This window comes from Phallusia mammillata, chromosome 8 (genome assembly GCF_965637545.1).
Source record: "Phallusia mammillata chromosome 8, kaPhaMamm4.hap1.1, whole genome shotgun sequence".
Classification (NCBI taxonomy): domain Eukaryota; kingdom Metazoa; phylum Chordata; class Ascidiacea; order Phlebobranchia; family Ascidiidae; genus Phallusia; species Phallusia mammillata.
In genome coordinates this window covers 16246269-16273564 of record NC_137259.1, presented here as the reverse complement: position 1 = coordinate 16273564, position 27296 = coordinate 16246269, and the positions used below count along the sequence as shown (strand labels likewise).

At 37.4% G+C, this 27296-nt stretch overlaps 1 protein-coding gene across 2 annotated transcripts; it reads left to right on the top strand.

Moving 5' to 3' along the window:
* The first annotated feature begins 389 nt into the window (after nucleotides 1–389).
* Nucleotides 390–26665, top strand: LOC145204106 (uncharacterized). Of its 2 annotated transcripts, none has more exons than XM_080076532.1 (23): nucleotides 390–575; nucleotides 989–1074; nucleotides 1150–1183; nucleotides 1246–1361; nucleotides 2410–2517; nucleotides 2916–3003; nucleotides 3253–3357; nucleotides 3813–4190; nucleotides 5521–5624; nucleotides 7895–8020; nucleotides 8578–8695; nucleotides 9484–9546; nucleotides 10017–10127; nucleotides 13656–13802; nucleotides 13906–14031; nucleotides 14666–14769; nucleotides 18474–18555; nucleotides 19130–19320; nucleotides 19571–19631; nucleotides 20227–20357; nucleotides 22561–22659; nucleotides 23263–23381; nucleotides 24549–26665. In XM_080076532.1, the coding sequence occupies exons 2-23, from the start codon at nucleotides 991–993 to the stop codon at nucleotides 24820–24822; spliced, it is 2769 nt and encodes a 922-aa protein (XP_079932658.1). In that variant the 5' UTR covers nucleotides 390–575; nucleotides 989–990; the 3' UTR covers nucleotides 24823–26665. The 2 variants fall into 2 exon arrangements, with proteins under 2 accessions (XP_079932658.1, XP_079932659.1); XM_080076533.1 differs by having other exon boundaries at nucleotides 391–575; nucleotides 10020–10127.
* The last annotated feature ends 631 nt before the right edge of the window (nucleotides 26666–27296 follow it).

Sequence of the window (27296 nt, the reverse complement as noted above, 5' to 3'; positions counted from 1 at the left end):
AAAACTTGTAAAAATACAGCACATTTTTGCTTTGAACGTAGGTCGGTATTGCGCCCGAAATTGCGTTTTTGGCGAGAGTCTATCTTCGGCAAATCTGAATATAGTTTGATAAGTGCTTTATACTGAAATTTTAATTCTGAGACACCCAGAAACTACATGAAGAAATCAATCTTCGTCAACATGCTCATTAAGATCTAAAATGTGTATAAAGGCATGAAACACAAAACTTCGTTAAAACTGTGTATTTTAATAAATTTGATTGTAATGTCGTTGGAACATTTCTAATAAAATGCGACTAGAGTACAGAAGTTTTCGGCCCGTTTTTATTTTATTTTAAATAACGTTCCCCTTGTGCCTCGGTTAAATTAAAAATGTAGCAACGCAAAATTGTTTGCGCCTTTTGTGCGCGGCGAGTTGCTTCTTGCTGGTTTTGAATTAAAAAGAAGTTGTTTGCGTTTGCAACAAAAGCAGGATATGTTCCTGTTACATGTTGACAACATCACTGATTCAAGGGCAAACAATGAACGATGATTTAGCCGATGACCTTTAAACCCCAAGATAAGTTTGCGAACAAGGTGATTTAAAAAAAAACCTTTTTGGCATTGTTATAATTATTGAAACGTAACTTTTTGCAACAAACCACGTGTGTAAAGCTTTGTGACTTAGTTTGTTGGTGATTTGCATTAAACAAGGTCTGTGTTTGTGATGAAGCATCTTGTAATTTTGTGCTTTTTATCAAAGTTTGAATTAAACCAACGAGAAAAGTTTCCACCATGCAAAAGATAAATTTAATGCACTTCACTTTTGCTTTTAACACAATTGAATGTTTAGTGGTTCATTGTATGAAGTTAAGATGCCATGTTTTTATTGCAATTGCAACAATATAACTGTTAATATGATGCACGAGAATTAATGTGTTTGAAAGTAACCAAACAAAAGTCGGTGTTATTCTAGTAGGTAAATACCTGCTTTGATCATTTTTTTACAGAAATGGAACAGCCACTTGAAAATATTTCTCTTGAAGCCAAATGCCTTGAAAACCAATGGGTTGATCCAATAATAAAAAAGTTGGAGGCAAGATTTTAAAATTATTATTTATTAAATTGTGTTAATTCCAACAATAAAATTGAAACAACCTGTTTTCTGCAGAATTCACCTTTTTCACCAACACACATAACACCTGGTAAGAAATCGTTGTTTTATTTAATTATGTGCAAAGTGGTAAAAATCTGTAAATGTAAAAAGGTGAGAAACTGGAAGGTGATGCATCAGTTGGAATGGACTCTTCAGTGTCACTTATTGATTTGGAAAACATGTGTGAAGTTGATGACCTTCAATTTGTGAACAAAACCCCAGAAAAGGTAAAACACCATTTTAAGTCAATTAGTAACCATTAAACCAAATTCAGGAAATTTAAATGTAGTAGCCAGCTGTATTGTTTTTAATCATGTTATAATTCCAAATCAAGTTTACAAAGCTTCCATATTATTGTTAACACCAAGTTTACAAAGCTCTTCTGGTCAGCAGAGCTCGAGATCTGAAAACTTGATTATGTCTGGCAGCAATAGCTTATAGTTAACATGTTTTATTGCAAACTTTAATATTGTAACCCACAGTGCAATAAAACATAGTTGTCATGTAAAAATTATGTTTTAGTTTTGATTTAACCTACCTTTCAAGTCTGTGTCCAGCGTTTTAATGTATGGTTTAAACCAGTGGTTCTCATTCTGCGGTACACATACCACTAGTGGTACGCCAGACCTTTTCATGTGGTACGTGTTTGACTTTCTGTTATTTTTAAAGTCAGAATTAAAATCAGTTCTGTTTTTGGGCAAAACTCATGTTTTGAGTATTCTGTTGATATTGGTACCTTAGTCTACCCCAGTGGTTCCCAAACTTTTTTCTTTGAAGGCGCATTTTAGAAAAAACAAAAATTATTTGGCGCACTTCGAACATTTGAATAAAAATATGTTTGAATTTTTTTATTTCAGTTTTAAATGGCACAGCAAATTAGCTGACAAAGGCACTAACTATGGGGTCATAAAGCCGCTATACAGGTCACTCTTATAGTTAAATAGCCCAGTTGAACATCACAGAGACGTGGAGCATGTTGGCCTAGTGGTCTAAGCACCTGGTACTACTATTCTACTTGATTGATTTTAATTTCAATATTTTTTGCGGCACACCTAATGACATCTCGCGGCACATAGTTTGGGAACCACTGGTCTACCCATTCAAACAGGGTTTATGTGGTATGCAGTGATAGAAAAAGTCGTCACATGGTATGTAATAGTAAAAGATTAAGAACCACTGATTAAAACTATATAATTTCACTCAAATAAATTACATTGCAATCTGTTCATAACAAAACTCTAATGCTAAACATGTCATATAATTTTTGGTCAACAGAAACAACTTAGCCATAATGATGAATTGGACCTAGGGGCTTCACCAATACCATTTGCAGAAGAAATGGATGCTAGAATTGCCAAAACACCAACCAGTTATGTGCCACAGGTTTGTCCTATGGGTTTTGTTGAAACTGATACATCTTATTGTCCGGACATTCTGTCTGTGTGTGCCTTGTGTCAATATACTGGCTTTCTTCAATGTGTATTTTGTCTAGACTTGGTATGTGAGGTTAAGATGTAGCAATAAGCTTTTTATGGAACTTTGGAAACAACTGGTAAATATTACACATAGCATCAAAAACTTATAGTGGTAAAATGCACGTATGCCATGTTGAAATCAGTGGTTCCCACCCGGAGAGGAGCAAGAGCAAATTTTTGCAGAGTTTAGGCTTTAAGTATTATATATGCAATGTCAGTTGCATAGCATTATGTGAAAAGGAAGTGTTACACAGGAACTCTGGTATCATGTCACAAGTTGTAACCTCCCAGGTTGATTTTATTTAGGTATCCTCGCCATTTCACACCACTGAAGGCAACGGCCAAAAGCGACAATTTACCATTCCGTCTACCACTGCATCACCAATTAGCACAGGTATTACAATAAGGACAAATACTATTAAATCGAAATCTCTGTTTGTTTGTGATACTGTATTTGTATTAAAAATTAATTGTTTGCACCAAGTATAATTGTTCCAATCTTACATAATATTATATTGCCTAAGTTTAAAGCAATTTTGTTGAGATGTGTGCATGGCAAGGCTTTCATTTTGTCGTGTATTTAATTTCAGCCAGCTAGTATATCGAGTTTTTGAAATATTTATGCCAGTCTTATGTTGTCTAGGTAACATCGTGGCATCTACTCCCTTTCACAACAGAAACCACTTATCATCGGTTTCTGAAGCCTTCGAATTTCCAGTCAACACCACTTATAATATTGGCGAAAAAGGTAAAAATGACAAGTTCGAAAATTTACTAGCTAAAATCAGTTAGCTATCAATTTACAAAGGTAAAGAAGGATTAAATGCAGAAAAATTGCAGAAGAATGGTCAATTATATATAAAAAAATACGTTACAACTGTCTGATCTTAATGAAAATGGATTTCTTTAGTATAATGTATATGTAAAAACCATAACTTAAAAACGGTTTTGGTCTTTTGAAAACAATATGTCAAAAATATGTTAATTACAAAGGTCCATGGAATTGCAAAACCTGTAACATAGGAGGCATGAGAAGGAAAAAAAATAAAGATCACTGCTATATGTCACAAACAATAAACAGTGTACCAAGAAATAAATTGCAGTGGTGACAGTGAAAAACTAGTGACTTTGTTACAAACCAGGCCCTTAAGTACAAAGCCTAATAAAAAATCTGTATTGAATTCACATGTATTTTGACTTCAGACACTGCAGCAGCTAATGCCACATTTTCCAAACCTGCCAATGCAACGTATGACGCCGGCATCCAACCGACCACCCAACCACGTCTTAACTCTACATACAATGCTGCAACCACAGCAGCACCTAATACCACAGGTCCATTGGGAAATGCAACATTCAATATCGAAACGGCTGATACCAAAGCCAACCCTAGCAACGCAACTTTCGACAAACCATGCCCAACTGCCAAAGTCAACACTACGTTCAGCAGGGATAGGTCACCTGGAAAAGCACGTAACAGCGTGGAAGTTACATTTAGTCAATTTACAGACACTGGTGTGCCAAGCAAAGAGTTGCAGCCCTCGTTTGAGTCGTCAGACATTAGCCGCACTGACAGCACAGGTATGGCTTGTGTGAAAAACGGGTTAGGTTGGGCAATTTCGTCTGAAGTGTCATAGGTTTTGAGCTTGTTTATTTGTTCGCCGGTTTCAACCATCTTTGGTTTAGGCCCTCAGGTCCAGTCTCATGTCGCAATTTCCAGGGATTTTTATGTCTGCGAATTGCCTTTGGGTGCGTTTTAAGATAGACACGCTATTTTAGCGACCTTTATAACTTTAAAACTACCCTGTCATTACTCTAGGCTGGATTATTATTTGCAAAAAATGACATTTCAGCACGAAAAACTGTATTTTGTGTTTTTTTAATCTTTACCAAAGCAGTTTAAATGGATTTGCAATAAAGTTTAAATTATTAAGGGCGTTTGTAAAAATGCGCAAAATGCGTTCGTGTCAACAACAGTTTTATAACAGCAGCAAAATGCGCGTAAATTTTTATTAGAAGCCCTTGCTACACCAGCATAATGTTTAACCTCCAATTAAAACCAAACTGTCTGTATGTGTGCAACCGCTGTGAAAAAATGCCACAAAATCTCTGCGTTACTTCACCGTTTTCCCTTAGTGCCTGACAGGCCAAGTTATTTCGTTTATTTGTTCAGATCAGTGAAGTGGCTTTCGTCCCTAGGGACCCTAGCTTTTGAGACATCCTGTTTTATATTCTTCCCCGTTTCAAACCAGTGTATAGCTAGTAGTGCTTGCGGCGTTGGCGCTATGAATGGCCTGTAACTTCCGTAGTGTAGTTTTAATTCCTAGTTATGCCCCACCAGTTATACGCGGCAATATTTCGCCGTAAAGCTGAGCAAAAGTTAATGGGCTCGTCCGTTAGTCACACTATTGGTTTAACAGTTTTTTAGGCATTTAGACCTCCAGATTTTTGCATGTGCAACCCTGCCGTTGCTTTGTTAGTAAATGCAGCATTACTGAATTATGTTGCATAGACTATCGAAGCATTGGCCGGTGTTGGCGCTCTCTACACTATAGCAAAGATGTATGTACTTCAACTTTGATGGCAAGTCCACTTACATACAACTCTTACCGTTGTTATATGCCACTATTCAGCTTTGGTGATGCGAAACTAGATGCGCCATTACGGGTACTTAAGCCAACCACAACTTTAGAACCATTCCACTGGGATTACTAGGATGTCTAGTGACATGCCAGTACTCTTTATAAGGCAATAGTGCGCCATTGATGTACGTAGTGAAATAGCTTTGCATAAGGTTAAACACTATGTGCTTAATGTACAGGTTAAGGCCCATGTTATAAGTGTATCCCTGTTTAAACCAGTGTTTTAAGTTTTCAATGACCCTTGCGTTTTTTCATTTCTTTCGTGTTAGGCAGCGACGGAATGGATGACGCATTTGTGCCGGCCACCGTAGCCTCATCTACGTCAGCGACACGTCGTCAAAGGAAGACTTTACGCAAACCTCTAGCGTTAGTGGTAAGTTAATGCAACCGTAACACAACTTGTAAATCCAATACTTCAGCTAAACAGCAACCGCTTAAGGCAATACGCCGTAGGTTTTAACATAGGGTGAAGCCTGCTTTTTGATGTTTTTTTAGCTATACCGTTTTTTCTTTTGATAAATAATTTATAGTGTTTGCATTTGCCCGCTGGAATGTATTCCTGTATTCCATATCGTTAAGTTCAACTTATTAAAGTAAACGGACAGAGATAAGATAACAATTAGACATACAGAATTAAAACAACACATTACATATTAATACTGTAACAAAAATTGGTTTGCGATAACTTTTACGTAGCGTACATTTTACATCTATTGTTCAATAAGGCGTTACTGTGTTTTACGAATTATATACATTACCATAAAAACTGAATACCAGCAAAAAAATCAAAAATTCGGCGCCCAATAACGCTTGGCCACCCCTGGCTACTGAAGCACAAATCTGTTTTGTTTGAAACCAATGTTCGCTTGGTCTTTGCAAGAATTGTTGTGCTTACCCACTGTGGTCAAGCTGCTATATAGGCTTGGGTTACGCTGATGCCATTGTCCTGATATGTTCCAGTGTAGGTCGAATTCGCGCTACGTAACCTGTAGTAAACAGAATTAAGGGACAAAACGGTAAAACCTACTTCTACTTATTTGTAATTTAACCTAGTAATATTTACCTAAAGGTGCTAGCTAATGTTTTTCAAACCAAACTGATTTTGGCATTTGGGGAGCAAAGGGCTAAAAGTGAAATGTATATTCTTTCTTTGGTTCAAAAGAAGACTTTGCATTCGTACAAGTATTTTAAAAAACTTTGTTTGAAAAAAAACGGTTACATGGCTATTTGTACTTTTATTTATGGGGTCAGCTCTAAAAAAACAAAAAAAACAGATTATGCGAAAGTGAAGTATTTTTTATCAATGAATCCAAAATCTTATTTATTCCCCACGAGTAATAGCCGTGCCGATTCTCTAAAGACCAACAAAATTCTGCAAATTGCTTAAGAGACATCGCATTCTAAAATAGACGAAACCACAATCGGCATCATTGTCACCTCACAAAGCCTGTTCCAAAGGGAGTATGTCGCCTCTTAGCAGACATCGTCGCGATATATCTTCCATTGCGCAAGATTATTAATTACCCCGGTGTTAAAAGGCGTTTGACTGGCGTCCAAGTTTTTTCACTTGTTGTCTGCGGCACCAAGTCTGACTACTTACACCCGACATGCTGCAATCGCGTCAATGCATTTTCCAGACCTTGTGGGCCCTTATGGTAAATCTAACGGATAGGGGAGTCTCTAAAAACGCCGCCGTTGGTCTGTGGAGAGTTTACTCAGAGCTGAGAGTCCAGACATACACTTCTTGTATTATTCAAGCACTTGAGTAAAACTAATGAACCGCCAGTCATTGATAGACACCCTGCCATGAAAATGAATTCAATCATTGTGGATGTCCATTGCAGATGTAGACAACGGGCAGCTGGCATTTTAGTATTCTTTGTTTTAGACTTAACCGTTTGAACATAGGTCTTAGTTCCTTTGTTAAGGTGGTCTAAGTTTTTTCTAGTTTTAAGTGGTATTTTAATTGAGAGGTTTAGGTAGCATTCTTAATGTTCACGATTTTACTATAGAGCAAGTGGTTTTGGAGTAGCACTTAGTGTCTAAAGAGTGGTATTTTTGCGAGTTTTGTGCAATGGGTAAGGTCGTATTACAAAGAGGTTCTATAGACAGCTTTTATGGTTAAATACACAACAAGTTTCGAAAATCCGCTTTAAATTATATGTATATAGTGGCGCGTTGAACAAGATTCAGATTTTTAATCGACCTTCGCAAGGCATAGATTATTGTTTATGGATTAGAAATTGAAATTGACGTAAAAAGTGTAAAAATCTTACTTATTTTACACTGTGGCCTATATATTCAGGACCCATGGGATTCTTAAGTTGGTAGTCGTATGTAAGACCTGTTTTGTATCAAATAGACGAGTTTCTTTAGGTTAAGGATTTGTAAAATTGAGATATATGTGATGCAGTCATGTAATAAGCTGTCATTTATCTGTTATTTGTGAACGAAAGTTATCGCAATTTTGACCCTATACTGTGCCTAAAGGCTTGCCAAGTTCAAGGTGAGGCTTATACCGCAAACGCACTCGCACACACATATTTATGCACATACATACAGATACACACGCATACCATTTCGAATCACTCGAAAATAAATGAAATGTCAACCCCCAGTCATCTTATTCTCTTTCATCCATAGAATAGCACAGGAAACGTTCGGCCGAAATCGAGTGAAATTTCAGCTGGAGAGAAGAGCAAATTGGCGAAGAAACCGCCCCGCATAAACCCACCACGAATGAACACAGCTGCCATGTCTAGGATACAGGTAATAACCACCTGCCGCCGGTGTTCGATGGCAATAACGGCTTGGGTAAGATTGTGGCAGTCAGCAACGCCAACCAATAATTATGAAGCTAGCTGATTTATATTTGGAACCCTAGGATTGTGTTTTTATCCGCTTCTTTCGTCCTTGGGGCTTGTGAGATGTGTCAATGGTGTAATAAGCTATAGGCTATGAATAACAACCTTTTGTAGAGTATTAGTGTGAGGTAGTTGCTATGGTTACGTCGTAAACCGGATCCTCTTGTTCACATCCCTTTTAATGGTCGGTTTTTGTTAAATTTTAGTGCCTCAAAATTTAGCGCCTTGATTAAAATTGCAAAATAGTGATGTCATTGCCATTATGGCGTCATATTGGCAAGTCTCTCAGAACGGAAACGGAAAATTTAAATATGTCTTGTTTAGTTACGTCATTATCCAAATAAGGTCATAGATTTTAAACTATTGCTGACATTTTTCGAAACTTAAAGTTGGCCCAAATCTGTTACGTACTTGAAAAACGCGTGATATTTAGCTGTGTGAGCAAGTGGTTTTCTATTTTAGGCTCGCTCGCCACAGAAAAATGCCAACCACGACCAACAAGATGAAAATGTCATTGCCAGCTCCATGAAGCCACCATCTAGCACCAGTATGCTGCGAAAACCGCTAAAAAGCGTTTCAGGTAACTTGCCTGTACCACAGTTGCAAGTAGGTCCGAGTTTTTCGGGACGGCTTCGGGCTGTGTTTTTTATGGTTCGGGCCTGACTTGTAAATTACCAAGCTGAAGTGTTAGTTGCTGGATTTAACCTAATGCCCAAAATCGTCTGGATTAGCCCATTGTTTATTATTGTCCATAGTGTACAGTAAACCCTGGTTAACCCTGACCCGGTTTGACCAAAAACATAGCCTGGATCAGGCGAAGATCCGGTTTAACCGATGTCTATTAGTTAAACTCTTACCACATTACAAATCATGTGTACCTGAAGTTCTGTCCCTGGCAAAGATGCGGTTTAAACCGAGATTTACTGTATGTCTTCTTTATTATAGCCCTGTCAATCAAACTTTGGGGCCAAAACGGGCTTCTCAAAAACGATTCTGGTTCGAGTCAGGTTCGGGCCAGCTTGCAACTCTGGCCTGTACAACGCCATTGGTATCAGTATTGATTTGATAATTTACTGGAATATAACACGCCACGAAAAAATGCCCCGTGCCGCCTGTGTAATATAAATGTAAATGAATCGTATTGATTTAACACATATGAGAAAGCGTTTTATTTTGTGTTGTAAATCCTGAGTTTTTAGTTAACATAGTCTTTGATACCCTTTCCAGCCAAATTTTGTAATAGTTCCCTATCTACTTATACAGTGTATGCTAAGTTAGATTTCTAAATGATTTGTTTATTTTTGCTTGTCCAAAATTTATGCATTTCTAACTTATTCCAGTGTTTAATATTTCAATTATGTTTTGCAGCTCCACGAAAATCCCTTCTACCGCCACCAGCAAGCAAGACCAAACCAAGTACATCGTCTTCAAGTGTGTTGTACTAAAACAATCACTCAGTTGGTAGTATTTTCATGTCATGTAAGATAGACTTCCTCTTAAAACACACCGTTCAAATTTGTACCTGATGTATCCTTCTTTTTACACATGAATAAATTTGAATCTGTTTATAACATTGTTAATGCTCGTAAGCATAATGGTAAAAGTTGTTATATTTACCTTATGCCAGTACATTTCCAAGGACCACATAACGCCAGGCCCATTGAAGACGTTAAACCGAATAAGCCGACGCCAGTGGGTTCGAATCCCACCGCAGGCTAGAATGGGAATGCTTGGTGACCGGTTGTTTCGATGTAAATAGGCCTGGCGTACTGTGGTTCATGTACAAGTTTGTCGTGATTGCTGGTCTGCGTAGACGCTTAAGGATTGATCCCAGTTATAAATTTGTGCATTTACAATAAGAATGACTTTACCCACATTGACCTTAACAAAGTTTGTGTTAGCAGTGCCCCGCCCCGCAGGCCGAAGTACGTCGTCAAGTTCGTCAAAACCAAGTACTGACAATAACCCATTGACGCCCAGCAAACGAAAAGCCGACAGCCCTAAACACTCAGGTACGTGTTTTAATTAGCTGAATAAAAAACAATGCCATAAAAGGCCAGTTTTACAGTTTCTACTTTGTTTAACTTAGGGCTATTCACATTAACACTTAACCGCAAGATTGTCGGCTAAACCAAAGTCACGTGACCTATTGCCGCTTTGCGATTGGTCAAACCGTCTCCAATTCGTTTACATTACTAAACATACCCACTATTACTTCAACCGTTTAGCTTAAAAGCAAATCGAAATGCCTTGCGCAGAAAAGGGATTATGACGTCATCGTAGCGTGTCTAATTGTTACGTCACGCGGTGCATTCGAATATTAATCCACAACCAACGGTGGTGGTTCTTTTTTCTTTTATTTTCGATTTTTTAAGCTCAGCCCTTTGCGCGAAGGTAGTTGTGTATTGCATGCAGTTGTAGTGTCTGGGCTTGTACTTACATATGCAGTTAATATTGATTCGTCAGTGCAGTTGTTCACCAGTATAAAGGTATGTAAACCAAAGCATTAGGTATTGTAAAGCTACAGTCAGTTTATATTGTTTTATCAATTTTGAACAGAAACCTTAGAACAGATCTGCAAGAGAATGTGTAAATATATGCCTAATTATTTCAGTGTAATGATGTGAATAAAGTGAGATATGTGCAGTTTTTAGTAATGTTTAGTGCCTAAAACGAAAGTTTTGTTTCCAAAAAAGGGTTAGTTAGTGTCACAAACAGCTGTTCAACGTTTCTGCTTTGAAGTATAAGAAAGGAGCATTAAAATATCCAAGATTTACATCAATCGGTAACAGAAAAACGTACTCGCTCTTAAGAATTGTAGGCCATTAAATTTGCGACGTATAGATGTTACAACAGAAATCTAAACTTTAAAAGGTCACAAAAATTCAGCCACATAAATGTGGTAAACGAAGGCTTTTTGGTCAAGATAAGTCAAACTTAGGTTTCTGTAAAATCTGAATGTGGTTACGGCCATAATGAACACAATGCCAAAAGTTTATCCAAGCAACGAAACGGCCATACCTGGCAGTGATGGATTATGTGCACTCATGCGTAGGATGTTAACCAATAAGCGGTCACTCACTGCCGAGCATGGCGACACAGAAGGTTAGTTGCTATGCAGGTTGCTTAATTCCAGCGGTCAGTGGAATACATCTCTAAAGATATTAAAACACCAACACAATAACTTTGTTTTTCATTGGAAGTTTGTTCAGTGTTGGCAAAGGCATCAGTTTTATGCAAATATTGAATTAATTATTTATACAGCTCAATGTGGTACAACCTTTTGTACCACATGATGACGTAACTTTTAGTGCGTTTTTATTCCAAACGATCCGTTCTAATAGTCAGGCATGCTTTCCACTAATTTTTGTCACTAAAATAAACTTTTAGGGTCTGTTGTCAGCCGCTAGGGGCAGAAAGGAGTAACACGACAGCCCTGTTTTGTTGTTTGTAAAATTAAAAATCATTTTTTAACTAATAATTTCCACTGAAAAATCACAAAATTGGCCGTTGCAATGCTTTGTTGCATCACTTAAACGTGTTTGCAAAATGGACATAAGATTACATTTACCTTTTCTGCCTGATCTTGATGCTGCCAAGAACATGTTTTGTTTTGGTTTGCTATTTCACATCAGATAAACTAATTTTTCGTCATGAATAACTAAATTTGTAGGAAAAAGTCTTTCTGTTGATTGATTCTTTTAAAGTTTTGTCCGGATCAGGCCAAGGTCCGGGTTAACCAAACCAGGTTTAACCGAGGGTTACTGTGTAACATTTTTTTGATTGGTTTTATTCAAAGATTATAATCAAACGAGGCTTGATCAATTTTAAATCGGATTTGGACAAAGCACTGTTGTTTCAGCGTATTTGATCAAATTACATTTCAAATCCATGTGTTTATAAGTAAAGTTAACCAACTGTGTGTTTCCAATTTTCGGATTTGAGGAAATATTATATTGTGCCTATGTTGATGAAGTAAAAGTAACACAACAGTCACAGAAATGTATGACGTTCATGTTTTCCAAGCCCAGCTAACAAAGATCTACGTCACTCGTATTGTCCCAGTGTTAGATTTAAACTTTATACAATGGTGAAGTCAAGTGGCAATATAACGTGTAGTTTGCTTTCAACTTATCTTATTTTCTCCGTTTTGTGCGTACATTTTGTTTAAGTGCGATTGTTAGGGTCTGTACAATGGTTACTTTTAACATTTTAAAGATGAGGTTTTTGATTTCTTTAAAAGTGCCTACAAATATTTAAAGTTAGATTACTGTTTGCAAGTCGTTTTTAGCAGTTAATCTTTTTCTGTTTAATAAAAATGAAGCCGATTTACCAACTTAACAGTCGAACGCAGCCATTTGAGACAACCATGTTTTAAAATGTCCTTTCAAACTGTTTGTAAATGGGTAAAGCGGGTAAATAGACGTTTAACGATTAAAAAGGTTGCTTTTTGACTAGAAATAAACGGCATATAAAATAGTTGTGGACAGCCACATCAAATAAGGCCCTTAAAATTTCTCATTCATATTTCAACAAGTAAAGTCGAGAATTTTTCCAATATAAAGTCAAGCCTGTATTTGCTTAGGTTGTATTGACGTTTTCCTTAAAGTTTAGGTCTCACCCAAGCTGCCCTGGCGAACAATGCCCAACAACAGGCAGCGAAGAATGCGCATTATGACGTATCAATAACCGGAGAACGCTAAGTGTTGTGTTTGGATTTCGTGCCGTAGAACTCACTTTAATGTTTGTTCAGTCCGAAAAAGTGCTCTGCATCACTATATAGCTGTATTTTATCCAGTCCTAAGCCGTTTAAGTAGTGTATTTTGCTAATTGTGGAACTTTTAACCTGCTGTTAAGATTATTACAAGCATCAAAATGCATTACAGCAGGACTTATCAGCTTATTATGCATTATGAAACCGTGACTGAGAGTAAGTTTTTAAGCTGAGGTTTATGAAAGTGTAATGAGTGTTTAAGAGATCAATTACTTAACTTCGTTGGTTTTCGTCCTTAATTAGTAACGGTTGCTTAGTAAAGGTTGTACTTAAGTTGCATCAAACTTTAAAAACGTAATTTCAAGTCGCAGATTGGGTTGTATTCTATTTTTTCCGGCTATTTTTGACCTCTTATGTTTAAATAGTAAAAAGTTTAACGTATTTCTAGTGTTTTTGTATCTCCACAGTCACCATTAACGATCGATATTATTGAAGAATTTAATGAATTTTAATTCGAATAATAAATATTTTGTCCATAGTTGTGCTTACAAATCCCAATGTAATCGAATTTCTTCAACAGGAACGTCTTACGATCACGCGTTTTGTTCAAGACTTTTAACACTGTAGTGTTCGAGCAACTTGATTGTTAACTTTGTTCGACCCTTTAGCCACACGCTTTACGTGTTAGAATCTCAAATTCCAGTAACTTGCCGAAAAATCGTATTATCATTGCAACCAGCGACAAAAAAGCCACCGTTGAAACCCATGCAATAAATCTATTGAAAAAAAACGAATATTTTAAACCGAGACAATCATTTTTTCTCAGCTGGAAGAACTGCAAAATTTGACCCCAACCGAACGTCCACCATCCGACCCAGTTCAACGTCATCATCTGTGCGATCCAGTGGCATTGTAACGTCACGAATTGCGTCATTGTCTAATCGTTCAAACACTAAACTGCAAAGACCTCAAGGTAAGCAATAAACTATATCCAATAATATACGTGCTTTCGTTGTGAAAGTATCACAAGCAAGGAAAAGTTAAAAAAAATATATGAAACACCTTTCTGGTTGCAGGACCCACTTCACAATCCGTGTCGTCATCAACATGCGTCACTACCTCCCAAACGACAATGTCAAGTGTCAATGTGCCAAGGTCAAGGGGAACCAGCAACAAACTTGCAAAACCTGGTACCAAGCGAAGTAAGATTAAGTTTTTGCTCCGTTTATTGTAATATTTTTGCCACACCCATGTCAAGATTCTCTGATGACTACTTGACAGAGATAGTTGAGTATTAGGTAACAAACATTCTTGGTTAAGATAATGGGTCCTCGACTAAAGTCTGCTGAGCATTACAAACTTAGATGCGAAAATACGTCGTACGAGCAAATTTTGTTATACCGATTCTGAATAGTTCCGTTTCGTGGCTTTTTGTTGTTGTCCAATAAACACAATTTTAATAATAAGTTTCCTCATTAACTTTTATTTGCTGGTGCGTCGCAAGTCCAGAAAACTTTTCTAGGGCCGTCGCAACAAAAAGTTTGAGTACCACTGGATTATAAACATCACAGTTTTAAAGATTAGAAATAGATCGTCTAATTTAGTGGTTCCCAACCTTTTTCTATGAATTCCTCCCTTAACAGTTCAGAACATTTTCATTCTTCCCTAATATACTACATAGTAGATGCTAAACCTTAAAAGAGCATTAAAAATTGGGTCTGATATCACAACTCCACAGGTCTTATTTCTAGAGCTAAAGTGTCTATTTACAAACCACATGTACAGTTCACATTGTGTTGCTGGTAATCTCAACGTATTCTGTTCACATCTTCGCAGGTCGACAAAGCCCAGAGAACACGAAGTCATTACGTCATCGACCCGATCATACGTCACAGTGCGCTGTCGCCATGGCAACCCTTTTGGATTTTGTTGTCAACAAGGTTAGTATAACGAGTAGTACCACAAGATGTTTTGTGGTGTCGTTAACGTGAGTTATAGGCGGGGTTGCCATTGACATCGACAGTGTTGCAGTATTGCAAAAGTCGTGCTTGTTGAAAGCACAGTTTTTTGCAAAACGTATGCATAACATTTGTGCGGACCAGGTTTTGACGTGGCTATGAACATAATCTTACTAGTGTGCAAACTACACAAAAGTTATCACAGAAACCAGCAAATAATGAAACACAAGTCAAGTTAAGCTGGACAAACAAGTAAACAGTCTTACAGCCATTAACTGCTTTAAATAAATCGTGAAAGAACAATCATGAAGTAATAAGACTTACCCGTCTATATCATCAAATGACACTTCATCAATTTATATAAAGCGCAAATGACATTTTCCCTACCATTTCCTACTACGTGCAATTTGACGAGCTGACCGTGGGGATAGTATACCGTTAATGTAAAGACGAAATTTGTATGTGTGTCTGTACTCTTCCTGGAAACTGTCGAACTGTTGGGTAATTCCGCTGATAGTGTGGGGATCCTCAACTCGATTGTACGTTTCACTGTGGTACGCTATGTGTGTTATCTGTTAACTGATAGTTAATGGATGACCACATGTCGAACTTATCGTATATCAGTCTTTGAGGGCTTTTTGTACTTGAATACGTAGACACTGTTGTGGGTACAATAAACAGCGGCCGACAATTAGTAATGTTATTGGTTTTGCAAGTTTGCTATTTCTAGATAGATTTAGACCAGTGCATTAGGTAGTGAGATTAGACCAGTCTATTGGGTAGTTGTGGACAGTCAAATTCAGAGGTGACGTATTATGTTAGAGTTTTCAAAGTCTGTAGTAGATTGTTGTGTTTAGAAACTTGTAGTTTTTCAAAAAAAATTTAAAAAATTGGAGATTAATTGCAACATTTTGTAGTAGCAAGTTTTTTCTGCAATGCATAAATTGGCGCCACAAAAAGCCTCACTGTAGACTTAAGAGTGTAACGACCTACAATAAATATGAAATTTAACAATGTGGCAAACTTCGGGCCTACTAAGCTTTTATATAAGTTTTCCTAACTTCAAACACAAAGAGTGAAACAGTTTATGGGCCAAGAACGTGATTTATAAAAGGTCTCGTTTTAAAATTTTCAAATGAACTACTTGGCGCCCAACATGGCTGAAAAACCACAGCTTAAACATTAACTTAGCCCAAGGGCCGCCTTATGTATACACGTATTGCCAGAGCTGGACCAAATTCGTAGCAAAGCCACTGCTAGAAAATGATTTGCTATTCAGTACTGGGTAATGGTGTTAAATGTGTATGATACGGTGGTTGCTTTTCAATAAGCAGACTAAGGTGTAGCAGAAGGCGAGACGGTTTGGGGTGGGCAATTTGGAAAAGGAAATTTTATGATTTTTGACAGTTGCCAATAAAAGTAAAAAGTCGAGAATCAACAGCGTAAAAAGGACACAGTTGCAAGCGATGCCTTGATAAATTTCTCGTTTGTACTGAAGAAGAATATCAGAAAAGGACAAAGAAAAAAAACGAAAAAGGGGCTTTTTTGAGTAAACCTCAACAACTGCATAGGGTGTAAGGAAATTCTTTTAAAGCAAGTCGTAGAGTAATTTTAAAACTTGTGAGGTAAATGAACTAGCCTACTTTAGTAGCTATTTGCTAATCATACAGTAACAAAGTAACTATAATAGTGTGATTTGATTCAATAGAATGTTTAAAACGTTACTTGGGAGAAAAGAGGAGGCCACTGCCCAAGCTTGGGTCGTTAAATATCTTCGTGCTGTTTACTCTATGAATTCTAGATGGAGGTCAGTGTATAGAAGTGAGTCTTGTTTATACAGCAGCATGAGATCAAAGCTGGACTCTTTGCGACTTATCTTTCAGTTCTAAGTCAATTTATATGGACCTACAGAACAGGTTTTCTATCGTACTCTTATATGTATGAAAGTTCGGACAAAAAATACAGGTGTGTTCAGTTGTGTCACAAGTCAATTCCAAAACGGTTTTAAGGATTTTTGAGACTACTTTTTAAAAATATATTAAGTTGCCTTAAAAGTCACAAAAACGATATTTAGTTTTAATGCAATCTAAGGATTAGAAAAGCAGTATAGCAGAGCTGTGATTGCTGGTTATCAATATGGGGGCTTCCCCTTCGAAATGTCGACGACGCAAATCTGTTTTGTGTTGCGTCCGAAACCAGCAACCGAAAGAAGATGAAAATCACGAGGTGGGTTTAGTTATTGTACGAAACTTTTACGTATGCCTCTACATTACAACGCCTTGTGAAAAACAGTATTAGTAACTCTTTCTCATAAGTGAACACAAAAATATAGGTGGTATGATTGAACCTTCCTTCACGTTTCGTGTGAATTGAAAAACGTAGAAATAGGAATTTGTCTTTTCTAAATGTGTTCTGAACATCACAACAGTTTTATAAACATTTGGGGTCTAGATGACCTTTTCAAAGAAGGTTAAAAAACGGTTAAAGTTACATATTGGAGGCCTTAACAACGCTTATGTAAATAAAATGTTTGTACGCATGTCTTTATTGCTTTTAAGCAAATAACAAGTTTACATTAGATTTGCTAATCATGCCTGTTTGGCAAAGGTACACCGGTCTTAAAGTTACGTGGAGTCATTCAATCCCTAGACAAGCGATTTTCTTAAGCTTTTTCCCTATAGTTTTTCTGTAACTGATTGTGAAAACCGAACTTTCCAGCGGGTTTACTTCTGCAGTACACAGTCTTCCCGCGCAATCATGGACTAGAACAAATTTACACCAGACCACAATTTTCTCAACCTTTCTGCCAGTTTAACAAAGCCTCGTGTACACACATGCGTTCCCGGGCAAACACAGAGGTGCCATTCATTCCTGGCACGGTTACTCCAAGCAACGCGTGTCTGTGACGTAACAGATTGACTTGGGCGGCCCCTCGTTCATAATTCATGACGGCCGTACTTTACACGGGCCAAGGGAGCGCTAAGAAAAACAACCAAAAATTCCTTTCTTAGTGTGAGAATGCAATCCGTAAAACCAAGCTCTTTTGTCAGAGAAAAACATAGAGTCTATTTGCCCAGCCATTGTCGCTTGCTGCTTGGTAGTAGCCGCATTCGCGAAGAATGGCCGTAGCCTTAGCCTAGTGACAGTTGACAAATGCCACCCTGGTGGTGTAACTACAGCCTGTTATGGTCAGGTATAGCAAACAGCGGTGAGAATGCAAGTTGCAGGAAAGGCATGCGAAGGGGTGTTGGCTTATCGTTCTACATTCTATGCCTGTCATTGAAAGTCTGTTCAAGGAATGCGGCCTTAGATTGTGTCCTCTTGCTTCTCCCACTGTTCTGGCTTACTGCTGTGACAGCCTTCGAGGGTCTTTTTAAGATAAGATTGTGGCTGCGCAAAAAGGTTTGTTAGAATTCTTTGAGGATTAGGTCAAGCAAATTAGACTTGACTGATAAGTTTATTAGAGGTGTAACATGTTTTTTTTGCCCAGTTTGTTTGGTGTAAGACTGTAAGGCCAATTGCAGTCTCCAGTCTCCAGTTTTTCTGCGAAATAGGAAATCTTTTTTTGTTTTGCACATTGTGGTTAAAAATTGGTAAAAAAAGTAGACATTTTGGATTTTTATCTTTTCATTTTCAGACTTTAAATTCTTTTTGTTGGTTATTTATCCTACAAAATTTTATTTCAGCTCGACGGTTTATCTGCACCGGAATTATCTGCCACAAAGCAATGCCTGGAACGACTTGTCGACGAACAGAAGGAAACAAACAGTAAGTTCCATTAAGGCGCTATTAGAGATAGGCCATACGGACGAATCCGTTTAATCGCATAACCAATATGTCAAGCTATTTATGCATAAAACCAGACGATTTTCAAACAAATGCCTAATGTTGGAACTTTCGTTCTGTATGGTATAGTACGGATTATACGAATAACTGGATTTATCTGTAGGCTATTACTAAAATTGTCTGGCCCCGAGTAAGCAGATAGTTGTTCCAGAATCTTAAAAGCTAGTATAAATCTTAGTTGATAGTTGAACAAGGGTCATTCTGACAATCTCCTAATTAATGTTGGCATTTACTGAGTTTGCAGTAGGACAGTTTCAAATTGATTTCACTTATTTGCAAGTCTAAACACAACTGTAATACAGTAAACCTCGGTTAATCCGGACCCGTTTAGACCAAATAATTTGCCGGGATTAACCGATGTCGACTAGTTTAAGTCTTACCACATTACAAATCATTTGTACCTCGAGTTTTGTCGGAATTGGTGTACTGGAATTAATTTGTAAGCACTATTTAGTATTTAGGTGGATTGAAGGCTTAAACTGTTTCTATTTTGCAGCGGGTTTAAACTTCCGCGTGGTGGAGCTAGAGACTTCAGTGCGAGATTCTCGTGAAGCTCACGCCCGTGACGTCACCGAAGCGAATGAGCGGTACAACAATGACGTCACCAGGCTGAAAGAAGAGCATGAAAGTGAACTGAAAATGTTCAACGAAACTTTGCAAGACATTACGCAACGTCTTACGAAGCAGGTACCATTTTTAAGAGTTTGCTGATATTATGATTTTTTAGGGTTAATATTGCTAGTAGCCTACTTTAACAACATATAAATGTATTTAAGTGATTTTGGTTGTTTTATTGGTGTAAAATTAGTATATATTTATTTTGTCCTACAGCTATAGGTAGCTATGTAGTTTTCAACGTGTAAGGATTAATTTAGCTAAAGCACAATTACTAAGCAAGAAACAAAAAACAGAACAAAAAAACTTTTTTTCATTATAGGAAGAAGACCATGTAAAAGAAGTTGCAACGATCAAAGAAGATTTTTCCAAGAAAATAGAAGGTACCGATTTGTATTTTATCGTAACGAAAGGTTTTTGCTATTGACTGACTTTACCAAAAGGTTTCTCAATCAAGCTTTGTCCTGCACTGTTTTGTTGCTGCATTAGTTAAACAGAGTTGTAAGCGGGTCTGAAATAGAGGCCCTAAACCAGGCCAAAACTCCATGATGCCCAGTGTGAAGTCAGGCCCGAATTTAGCGTTTTGTTAAAACTTATTCCTGAACCTGGCCCGACTTACTACTCTGGGTAAACAAACAATAGTGAACCAGGCCCATTAAAGTCGTTATATCGAATAAAGTCGGTCTCCCAGGCACACTATATAGCAGGGCATAGGCTAGAAAACCTATTCAAACTCACGACAGGAATCTTTCCGGGACTCGCGCTCTACCAACTGAGCTACACAGGCTCAGTGGAGAAACTGCCAAAAGTTGAATCACAAGCACCGTTGCCTGCCTATGTCAGCTTCGTAGTAGAGGATCGCTAGTTCGACTATTGGTCAGCTAAACAATATACACATGCTCGTTTGATGTACTGCACATTAGGTTTATACTTTGCAAAAATCCTTGGCAATTTTAACTTTTTAACATGCTTTTGTAGAACTCGAATCCAAACATGAAGCCGAAGTCGCTCAATTGCGCCTCGAGTGGTCGGATGAGCGAGAGGAAATGGAACGTGATACGGAAGATTTACGAAATAACCTAAAGACTCGCGTGGAACAAAAAGTCGAGGTAACAAATAAATATAATCTGTATTTGCGAATTTGGTACATCCGTGTATTAGGTCCAATATGTCATATTGCGAGTCATTATCTAACCCTCTTTTTAAACACCATTTACTAATAGCTGTGCAACGTTGAAACTAGTGATGCACCGAAGTTTCGGTTGGCCGAATATGCTGTTTTCCGATGTTTCGGGCTTTGGCTATTTTGCCGCAAACACAATATCAGCACGGTAAAAAGTCCATTACTTACGTAAATACCAATCAAGATTTGATAAATGTAACACTTTAACTGTTTTGATGATCTCGTATTCGGTTTTCAATTTTTTCTTTTTTTCTTGTATTGCACTGTTGAGCCTGGGTTTATGTAGTCACTGTAATTGAAAACTAGTATGCCACCCGAGACAAGAAGACCCATCAGCATCTGTAACAACATATCGTATTTTGTCTCATTTAAACGTTATGACTTTGTCCAAACGGTAAAGTAAATAACAGAAACAATAGCCAATGCTTCTATGATTGGCGCAATGGAACTTGTTATCTTTCCACCTTCTATGATACAGTTTAGGCCTTTATTAACAAAACCGTGTAGTTCTCCGCTGTGTTGACTATTCTTGCTGTAGAAATCTGTAATGTTACTTGTACTACCTCGAGGCAGTCGTGTAGAATATGTCCAAAACTGAGCCCACCACAGCATGCGATTAAATCATACGAGGATTTTGCTATGGGCAATGGCGTATCAAGAGAAATCATTTCGTGATACAGAGTTCTGTCAAAGTAACAAAGAAAATCACTGGTTGTCACAAATTCTTTACTGTTGGAATTTGTGTGCTTGTTTTAGTTGTTGCGTTATTTCTTTCTTACATGTGTTTCGGTGTAGTCATTTCTATTGCCAAACAGATTTGATATTTTGCTCATACAGTATTGGACCGTATTGAAAACCAGGTAACTTCTTACTACCAACCTGAACCAGGCTTTTTGTTATATATTTGGATAAGGCCTTGAAATCGTTGGAAGAGTAATCTTAGAGTGCAGCTGATTTTATTTTATTTTTTCAATTGGTCAGGTACTTCAATGCATTTGGACAGATACTAAAACTTGTAGTACGTCCACGACCGGTTAAATACTCAAAGACTAGTGCTAAACACATCTCTTGCGAGCGTGTAAAACTTCGCTATTTAAATAATGCTGTATTCAACCCACCGATAAACATTCTTGGTATTTGCAACCTCCAACATATCGTGGCACCCATCAAGACCATCAATTGGTCCAAGTCAGCCTTCGTTACGTAATGCGACAGCACATCGGCCCGTTGCTGAAAATTTGATCGTGTTGAAATGAGAGATGAGTTTAAATTTCACCAGCATTTGGTTGTGGTCGAACCATGTTACAAAGATTTTGTAAATAAAAAGAAGGGACACATAGTAAAGTATGTTACCTTCAAGTATTGCATGGTTGTTAAACCTTCTAAACATGCTTTACCGAAAAGTTTGATTTGATTTACCGCAGGCAACGTCCAAAGCTGTTAGATCCTCAGTCTTCATGTCTTTGTATATCTCCATAATACCCTCCGTCATTTGAACTGACAAGTCAACACTCGCTGGGCTTTGTCGAGGTGTTTTGCTACTTTTTTGTAGACTTCTTGATTTTGATTTGCTGAATCAGTCAGCTGACTCCACATTTGGGGAACAATTTTTTGTTGGTCTGAGTCCATGGTTGTGCGTTTGGGCTGAATGAACAAGCCCAGTGTATTACACAGGCTTTTGTGTGGCTATGACTACGGAAGTATCTTATTACACCGACAAAAACGCTGCAACATTTTTTTGCAAATGTGCCATTAGGGTTTATGTTTATAGTTTACGATAACTATAGCAATTACAACAACACTAACGTTACAGCAGTTACACAACAAATCACTTTGTTGCATTGCAACAAATCTTTTAAATCGCAAAAAGGTTGGTCCTTAAAAGGCAATGGGACTAAAACAAAGCGATAAAACCTTGCTGCATAGGCGCCGAGTTTTACAAAAATGCAAGGTGACGGACGTAAAATATGACGTCAATTGATGTGGCGTCACCAATACGGGCAACCGCAAGAGCTCAAACTTCAAAAAGAGCTAGGGGTGCAAGCTGTTTAAAACAAAATTTGCATAACTGCAAATCACTTAAAAATTTCAGTGTCCGACTTTTTACCTAAAGTTGATTTGATTTGCAGGAGCTTATGCAGCCATATCGCAACGCACACGAGGAAAACAAAAGTCTACGCGCTGTACTTGAAATGAAAAGTGCCGAGTTGCATAAAACGCAACTTGAGGTAAGAGCCATTGTGATTTATCTGTACAGGATGCTGTCATCTTGTCTAAAGAGCTTGTGTTTTATTAACTTTAAAGCATTACTATGTGAAACAATAAGTAAAATGCAATTGTATATTCAATTTTGGTATGATGCAGTAATGTAACTCGTCAGTAATCTATTGGTGGCAAAATTTGCATTGTAGGTTGTTTGTTAAAGTTTATTAAGAGATAAACAATACTATACGACTTTTTAAACTGTACAAATGTTAAGGTCATTAACAAAAACACTAACTTGTTTGCGGCATAAAACAAAAAATAAGGCTATGCCAAGTTACAGAATAGGTCTGTAATAGACATGTTTTAAGCCAGCGATTTCCGCCCTTACGAATAAAAAAACATTTTCATTCCTCCCTTATATACTATATAATAGATGCTAAATGGTCTTTTATCAACTTTACAGGCCATAATCGCAGAGCTAAAGTGTCTATTTGCAAACCACATGTAAAAATTAAACTAAATTCCTCCCTGGATGGAAACCACTGTATTAACTATTACTTTGACATGCTTCTGACTTATTAATCAGTGGTTTATGACGCAACAATACCTTGAAAATGTGATTGCAGATCTCACAACAGAGCGATCAACACCACGAAGTACGAACTCTGCGCGATCACGTGATCAGCTTACAGCAGAAAAACGAGGACCTGACATCGCAGGTCAACGACAAGTCAAGTGAACACAGGTAATGTATGAAGTAAAGTCGTTTGAACCTTTAAGTAGTATCTTATGTATACACCGTTATAACTTTGTGTTCAATTTATTACGTTTTCTAATGCAGAAAATTGCAGTGGGCTTAAGAATTTACGCGTTCTGTAGATTTAAACTTTAAATCGTACCTAAAACCTAAAAAAAGTCGTGGATAGACTTTTTTCAGAAAAGTGTTCAGAAACACAGTAAAGCTCGGTTAAACGTGATTCGGTTAAACCCAGATCTTCCCTAATTCCGACAAAACTTGAGGTACAAATGATTTGTAATGTGGTAAGGCTTTAACTAATCGACATCGGTTAATTCGCAAAATTTGTTTGGTCCAAATGGGTCCCTATTAACCGGCGTTTACTGTATTGTTAAAAAACGGTTTGCCACATAGTCAAAGGATGTCAATATTATAGTCAATATTAAATTAATCATAGCAACTATTGGTACTACTGCTTTTAATATGATGCACAATACGCCAGGCCTATTGAATGCGTAATACCAAATCAAGCCAAGCATTCCCATATGGTAAAGCGTAGGCTTTAAAAAATCCAACCCGCGGTGGGATTCGAACCCACGACAGTAGATGGGGTTTTCTGTAGGTGGTTTACGTTATAACCACAACGCTTGATACATAAACTTCATCCGCTAGTTTTCAGTCGTAATCGCCAGGAAGTTTGCTTGACAACTTTACGCCCGCCTTGCTGTGTGACGTAATGCGCTCATTTCACAGCCTGTAATTATGGGGATTTCGTTGTACGTTGCTGTAAGGCTGTAACTTTCATCGAAATAGTTTTTGCTTTATCTGTTTTGGCAAACATTTTTGTTTTACGATCCGGCATTTCATGCGCAAATACGGTTTGGGTGCGATGTCGCACTGTCTTTGTATACTGTGTAGTTTTTTAAAATACCATATACCTGTGAACTGTATTCTGGTTGCGTGCCTGAACGGGGTTTCACAAAATATAATTTCACCTGTGAATTTGTATTCTGGCTGTGTTTTTGATAAGGATTTACAAAATAGAATTTTACCCATTAGTTAGTTTTGGCTGCGTTCCTGAAAAGGGTTTCACAAAATATAATCCCACCTGCAAAATTTGTTTTGACTGCGTTCCTCAAAAAAGAGTTTCACAAAAAAATTTTCCCTCCAATTTAGATCGATGAAGCAAACCATCCAGCAATTGCGACAGGACCTCGAAGAACAAAAACACCAAAATAACAATCAACAACAGCGCATAGAGGAGCTTCTTTATCGCATCAACTCTAACAGCCCCTCCCCAGCGTCCCCTTTTAACCCCATTTTCACCCCCTCACCCACCCAGCCAGGGGGTGGGGGCGATGTTTTCGATACCCCGATTCGAAAAAAGCAATTCGGGCATAACAACGGTCACTCGGCTGTAGCGACGTCACGTGAAAATGGCACCCACTGAAAATTGTCCACGTGGCGAGCTGCCATTGGCTAGTACTAAATTTCTACGCAAACAATCTGTCGTGTGCTTCAGGGCTGGGAAAATTTAAACACATCAAATAAGTATCCTTTTTTCGATATTTTCACCAAATAATTTTTATAAAGACTCACATTATTAAAGACTATTTAAGAAAGCAACAATTGAAAGACTTTTCGGCGTTGTAAAAAATGCTTAGATTAATTCCATACTTCAAAAAAAAAACTTTTTTTGCTAAATTTATTGTAAGACACTCGTTTTTGTCAAGCCATATTTTGGCGAACACTACAATGCTATATTTTTGCTGGCTTTAAAACATGGTACGAACAATAACTATGCTTATATGCCCGCCTTAAACGGTGACCCAAGATCATAGCTGATGCTAATATTCAGCTTCTTGGAGCAAATGACACGTTAATCAGTATAATACTTGACTTGGTTGGTTTGTAAACTTTTCTTTAAATTGTCAAATTAAATATCGATAAATCACTGCTATACCTACAATGGTAGTTCTCTAAATACCGCCGTTTGTGTAGTAATAGTGTGTTAAATTGACTGCCTGTTAATGCATGTGTGTCAGTGGTATATTGAAAATGCTTGGTGGCCGGCTACTCTAAGGCTACATTTAGGGTTAAAAATGCAATGCGCTGCCGTTAAAGTGACTTGCTATGTGTTTTCTAATGTACTTGGGTGCGTTGCTTGCAGTAGGCGGCTTCGGTATTGGTTGTGTTATGTTATCTTAGTATTAAAGTAATTTAAGTATTTATAGCAAGGCGAAACTATTATTCTCGCGTACATTTGATGCAATTCAGAAACTCTTGCAAAACCACCATTTGAATTTATATTGGTACACACACAACATTTCAAAGTAAAAATAACGTATTTTGTCATCTCAACTTAGTATTACGCTGCAATCATTGTTCAAATTTGCAGTGAAATAACACTACTGTCAGTACTTTGCTAATTGCAACTGGTCAAGAAACTTAGGGCCATCTTTTCGCCTTTTGGGCTTAATTATCACGTTGCCTTACCAAACTTGTGGTTAGATTATGCAGTATTGTAACACGATATGCTCGTATGCTTTCTAACTTGATCTTTACCTTTTTCCTTATTTATTGACACCCTTCCCCCTGTACAAACAACTTACAAAATTTTAGTCATGCCTTGGCATTTGCTGTGATATGATTTTGTATTAGCAATTGAATAATATTAATCACATATTCATTATTGCTTTGACAACACATCGTTTTTGGCATCCATGAATTGATTTAGTACTGAAGTAACAAGCAAGTTACTAAATTTGAAGGTACAAAAAAAGTTTTTCTACGATCAAAGCAATTTTTAAGTCCATTTTAAGATGCTCGTTTTGAAATGTAACTGGTTTGGAATCGTAGAAAAATTCTTCATCCAGTTTTCAGTTTCAATTTTGCATCACTTCCCTAAAGCACAACAACAAATTGGCCAAATAGAATTGGACAACCATGCTAAATGGAAAAAAAAAACTTCAAATTGACTAATCAATGTTTCAGCTTTGTCGATAGGAAACAAATTATCTTGCCAACCGCGACAACTGGAAATTTCAATCAATTTTAATGGATTTGTATTACGGTTGTAAAGCTTTTCTAGCATTGCTGCATCAGAAGGCAAAAACCAAAACAGCAAAAAAGTGATTTACTCCAATTAATACGAGTATTTGTTGTGTAATAATGCACCCTGGTAATGGACTCGTTGGCGAAGTTCTATTTGTTCGACTTATTGTGAAAATTGTTCGCAAATCTTTATGTTCGGTTCTATGCTTACTCGTGCTAATAAATTTTGCGCAATTTTGGTTGAATTTGTCTTGTTTTGTTGGTAAAGCAGAAAAAAACGTGCCTACATGGGTAAATTATAACCACACTGAACTGTTAATTAACCCTATTGTATTCTGGTGCAGTAAAACTAATGAGAAATGTTCTTTATAGGATTTTTTTAATCTCGTTTGTTGACTTGCCTCCTACTCACAACAAAATATGCTATCTTTAACCACGATATAAGTAATTGTGACAAGAGTTTTCGTAGGTAAAGCATTTGTAACTTACTCACAAAAGCTTGCTTTGTTTAAAAATCTGTAAATATTTGGCCAAGGAACAGTAAAGTGCAATCAAATCTAATTCTTATTAGTTGCACTTTATCGATGCTTGGGTCGTTTTGCTGTGTACCTTTTGTCGTGGTTCAAACTTTGTTGTTTCTACATGGATAAGCATAACTACACTGTCAGTCATGCAACCCAATGTGGCAATAGCAACCAACGCAAAGAGACTATTTATTGACATTTACGCTTTTCTTCCTGTAACGTATAGGCTAACATCCGGTGTGAGGAAGGCAGTATGTATAATATGCATGTCAACAGTCTACATTTCGATTTGAACCTGACAAGCTATCAAGCTTACGCAAACCAACGCAGGTTTATTTTCCTAAAT